General features: G+C 50.5%; 1 protein-coding gene across 1 annotated transcript in view; it reads right to left on the reverse strand.

Annotated features, from left to right (window-relative positions):
* The window catches only part of ETFA (electron transfer flavoprotein alpha subunit), a 17,935-nt gene that overhangs the window by 1,045 nt on the left and 11,662 nt on the right, over window positions 1-5,228 (reverse strand). The window contains exons 3-6 of the mRNA XM_015423566.1: window positions 4,955-5,036; window positions 4,773-4,855; window positions 3,488-3,587; window positions 301-411 (exon numbers count right to left, since the gene is read on the reverse strand). Of these exons, the coding sequence (XP_015279052.1) occupies window positions 301-411; window positions 3,488-3,587; window positions 4,773-4,855; window positions 4,955-5,036 (376 nt within the window). The remainder of the gene's footprint in view (window positions 1-300; window positions 412-3,487; window positions 3,588-4,772; window positions 4,856-4,954; window positions 5,037-5,228) is intronic.

Genomic DNA, 5,228 nt, shown 5'->3' on the forward strand with positions numbered 1-5,228 from the left:
GAACCGCTACACCAAACTGGCAGCGGCTACCACCACAGCACAAGGATCTTCCCTGTGGCAGCCATTTTGTGGCAGCCATCTCGGGTCCGGATTCCAAAGGTTCCCACGGACCTCTGCCCTAGACTGCCGGAACCACAGCCTGACAGAGCAAGGACAAAATTCTAGGGGACAGACAACGTGTCTGGGGTGAGAATATAAGGAAAGAAGACGCCTAAAACTTGCTGAGCTTTGAGACTGTGTCTCTCGACAAGGATGTTCAACAACTGGAGCAGAAGACGACTTGGGTACCCGAACACTCACCTTTTTCTAAACTTCCGCTGCCGCCGCTCACAGGTGCTGCCTCAAAGGAGGTGCCTCGGACCGAGAACACCTTTACCTTCTCTTCGCACTTGACGGTACACAGGGCGTTTCCTGCAAGCGGATCACACGGCCCGTCAGAACCACCATTCCACCCGTCAACTCCTACCATTACCAAAGGACAATACGGCTGATGCTCCAGCAAGGGCGACTTAAGATGGCCACGTTTGAAAGGCTTGAAAGCGGGGCCGTAGCTGGGATTTTTCATTCTGTGGAGCAATTTTTTTTTCTCTTGCGGGGCACCCATTATGCTTATAAAAGGTAAAGGTCTCCCTTGCTCGAAAGCCAGTCGAGTCCGACTCTAGGGTTGCGGTGCTCATCTCCATTTCAAAGCCAAAGAGCCAGCGCTGTCCGAAGACGTCTCCGTGGTCATGTGGCTGGCATGACTAAACACCAAGGCGCACGGAACGCTGTTACCTTCCCACCGAAGTGGTACCTCTTTATCTACTTGCAATGTCTTGCTTTTGAACGGCTAGGTTGGCAGGAATTATGCTTATATTTATACTTGAAAATAATAAATACCTGGAGATTTGGGGGGTGGAGCCTGAGGAGGGCGGGGTTTGGGGAGGGGAGGGACTTCAACGGGATACAATCCCACAGAGTCCACCTGGAGATCAGGTGTAATCATCGTTTCCCCCTAAGCTGAGTCCGTGTGAGCTAGCTCACAGTTTTTTAGCCACCGGCTCACCCGTTTTTGTCTTAGCTCAGGAAGGACGGCTCCAGAGCAAACTAATCAATACAGTGGCCAAATCGCTCGCTCACCACTTTAATGCCGGTAGCTCACAAAGTAGAATTTTTGCTTACAGGACTCTGCAGCTTAGAGGGAACACTGGCTGTAATGCCAGGAGATCTCCAGCCACCATCTGGAGATTGGCAACTCCAGGGAGATTGGCTTAGAGGGAACATTGGCTGTAATGCCAGGAGATCTCCAGCCACCATCTGGAGATTGGCCACCGGGGCAAGGAAAGCTGCCTTGCCCCCCCCTTTCTGGTCAATTTCACTCCCCCTCCTTTCAGCTGTTAAACCTGACAGCTGATCAGCTGGGAGCGAAACTGACCAGAAGCTGCAGGGGGGCTTCCCTTTCTTCCCCCAGCCCTGCGGCCCCTACGGGGCTAGGCGCACTGGGGGGTGGGGATGTCTGGCATCATCAGGTGGTGGGCAGGGCTTGTGGGTGGTGGGGCTCCACCTCCAAACGCCCCACCGTGGCCACGGGCCTGGCTGAAAGTGATTTAGTGGCTGGACTGCTGGAAGCAAAGAAAGCTCCCCCCCCCCCCCCCCCTTCTGGTCAATTTCACTCCCTCTCCTTTCAGCTGTTAAACCTGACAGCTGATCAGCTGGGAGCGAAACTGACCAGAAGCTGCAGGGTGGCTTCCCTTTCTTCCCCAGCCTTGCGGCCCCTACGGGGCTAGGCGCACTGGGGGGTGGGGATGTCTGGCATCATCAGGTGGTGGGCAGGGCTTGTGGGTGGTGGGGCTCCGCCTCTAAACGCCCCACCGTGGCCACGGGCCTGGCTGAAAGTGATTTAGTGGCTGGACTGCTGGACTTTGAGACCAAATCCCCACACCGCCAGGAAACCCACTAGATGACCCTGGGCCGGTCTCTCTCATTCAGCCCACCCTACCTCATTGCCCCCCCAATGAGGGGCACCACCTTGAGCTCCTTCAGAAATAAAAATGGAGCCCCACGGTCAATGTTCCCTCTAAACTGTGGAGTCTTGTGAGCAAAAATTCTACTTTTTGAGCTACTGGTGTTAAAAGTTGTGAGCAAGGGATTTGGCTACTACATAAACTAGTGTGCTCTGGACCCATTCTTTCTGAGCTAAGAGAAAAATGTGTGAGCTGCAGGCTAAAAAACCGTGAGCTAGCTCACACTAACTCAGCTTACAGGGAACACTGCCCACGGTCCTTGGGTGTCAGAAAATGACTAAGTGTCCCAGTGAACGTTTCTGCTTTTACATTCATTCGTCTTCTCTAGTTTCAGAATATTTGCTGCCACCTGTTTGAGCAGTCTGCTATGAAGAGAATGACTCCCAAGTTCTAATTCTACTTCTTTGCAGGTCCCTTGATTTCAGTGGCACTTACTTCCAAATAAGTATGCTTTGCACGGACAGCCAATCATGTAGTCAAAGCACTTGCAAGTAAACAAATTCAGCACTGGGCTGTTACATTATCCGTTAGTTCAGTTTGAAAAATTATTAGCCAATTCAGGATTAGCCCTAGGAAATCCGTGTCTCGCTTGTAGGTTCTTACTACAAGCCTGGGTGGGAAAAACAACCAAGAGGGAACAAGAAACCCTGGGAGCAATTTATTTAAAAAAGAACAAAATACTTCTAAAAGAACTGTTACATGATAAATAAAAATCCATCACTCCCCAAAAGTTAAGACAACACTGACAAACGAAGGAAAGAAAACTCTTCCCCAACAAAATGTAAAGGAACAAAAGCTAATGCTTCCATGTCCGAAATTAAATTACAGGATCAGACAAGCGCGGTGGGGGCCAGACAACAAGGGCTGCAGAATAATTAGAGAAAGTCAATTAAACATTACTAATAATCGCATCACCGTCTCCCTAACGAAGAAAAATAACCTGGCGGATTGCTGCCATCGGAGCTAATGTAACCCATATTAAATAAAGACAATTATCGGAACGGCTTAACGTTTTGCAAAATCTGATCAGGAGTGCATTAACAGAAATGCAATACATGGGAAGAACATCGGCAGGTTCTGTTAATTAAGAGAGCTCTCTCTGGTTTCTCTGGACTTCGGGCTGCAATCCTACAGTGCACGGGATGATCCTATTAATCAGCGCAGAAAACTGTTTCCGCTCCATCGGCCTGGCTGAGATCGGAGATCAACGGACGGACCCTTCCTCCACAAACTGTCTTTATGAGAAGTTAGACTGGCCAGGAACCGAGAGGGGGCTTGTTCAGCCTCCATCGCTGAGCTCCCTCCCTTGGGAAACACGTTAGAGACAAACCTGCGAGCCTTCAGAGAGAGGATGAAGACTCTCTGCTCCGGAAAAACGAGAACTGGAACAGAACCCCACCGTTCTAGTTCCAGGTCCCAAAGCGATCCCTGGATTCGCTCTGCTTGTACCAGCTGGAACGGCAGACAGCCTCACAAACGCTCACCTGCATAGATGGTCCTCACGAACGTGTCGGGCGACTTAATCTCGATTATCTCGGAAACCGGGGCCACGTCGAGCTTAGCTGCCAGTCTAGGAAGGAGGCTCTAAATATTTTAAAAAAAAATCGTGTCTGAAGGACAGAAACTGGAAGAGAGAATCTAGGACAGTGGTGGCGAACCTATGGCACGGGTGCCCGAGGTGGCACTCAGAGCCCTCTCTGTGGACACGCGTGCCATCGCCCCAGCCAGGCCCAGACCATCATTAAAGTGTCAAATTCTCTGCCAAATAAGTTTAAGTAAATGAAAGCATTTGGGATTGCTTTCCTTACTTTGTTTGGATCATCTTAAATTAATGTATGAGTTGTTTTTTCTAAAGTAAAACGTCAGTATTCAGGTTAAATTGCTGTGTTGGCACTTTGCGATAAATAAGTGGGTTTTGGGTCGCAGTTTGGGCACTCGGTCTGTAAAAGGTTCGCCATCACTGATTTAGGAAGTCCAAACACCTGTCACCTGCCGTACACGCAAGCCCCAGTGCAATCAGAGGTCTGCATCCCATCCAACACACTGAATGCGTCTCCTGTATATGGTCCATTAAAGTAACAGCGTCTGCAACGAAGCAGCATACTTCCTAAGACCATAAGAACATAAGAGAAGCCTATGCTGGATCAGGCCAATGGCCCATCCAGTCCAACACTCTGTGTCACACAGTGGCCAAAAATACCAGGTGCCATCAGGAGGTCCACCAGTGGGGCCAGGACACTAGATGCCCCCCCCCTGTTCCCCCCCCCCCAAAGCACCAAGAATACAGAGCATCCCTTGCCGCAGATTGAGAGTTCCTGCCTATACCTTGTGGCTAACAGCCACTGATGGACTTCTGCTCCATATGTTTATCCAATTCCTCCTTGAAGCCGTCCATGCTTATAGCCGCCGCCACCTCCTATGGCAGTGAATTTCACTCTTTGGGTGAAGAAATACTTCCTTTTATCCGTTCTAACCCGACTGCTCAGCAATTTCATGGAGTGCCCACGAGTTCTTGTATTGTGAGAAAGTGAGAAAAGGACTCCTTTCTCCGCCTTCTCTATCCTATGCATAACCTCGTAAACCTCTTATCATGTCACCTCCTCAGCCGTCGCTTCTCCAAGCTAAAGAGCCCCAAGCGCTTCAACCTTTCTTCTAAAATCTTCCGAGAAAGCAAGACATCTACCTGCACCCCGTCAGTCGGAGTCGCTAAGCGCTCGATCTCTTTGCCGCGACCGATTTTAGGGGGCGCCGAATTTCGTATCCGCTCACCTTCCCAAAGGCAGATGCTCCGGCACAGATGTGCGTGTAATTAAACTGCTTCTGGGCTGCCAAGATCAGCGGCGTCAGCTCCTCTGGGGGAACGAGACATATCGGTCAGGGCGCCTTACAGCTCTGTATCGCGGCAGCGAATGCAGAGAATCTTAAGTTACTAACAAAGAGGCGGGCCTCACCAGGCAAAAATCCTTTGTAGACCTCATGCTGGGCGAGGAGAACTTTGGAAACCCCGGGAACTTTGCTCAGGTCCTGAGCTACCTGCAGGGGGAAGCGCACCGCGTTAGTCCATTGTACACAGTGAAAAAGAACTGGGTGCTACCGCTAAGAAGACCCTGCGCTCCGAGGAGCTGAAGATAAATAAAAAGTGGGAGGGAGGGAAGGGACGACTGAGGGACAACTGAGATGTATGCAGAATTGGGCTGTGGCAGGGGTCGTTTCGTAGAAAAAGAG

This window comes from Gekko japonicus, unplaced genomic scaffold (genome assembly GCF_001447785.1).
Source record: "Gekko japonicus isolate JY-2015 unplaced genomic scaffold, Gekko_japonicus_V1.1 scaffold3689, whole genome shotgun sequence".
Lineage (NCBI taxonomy): Eukaryota > Metazoa > Chordata > Lepidosauria > Squamata > Gekkonidae > Gekko > Gekko japonicus.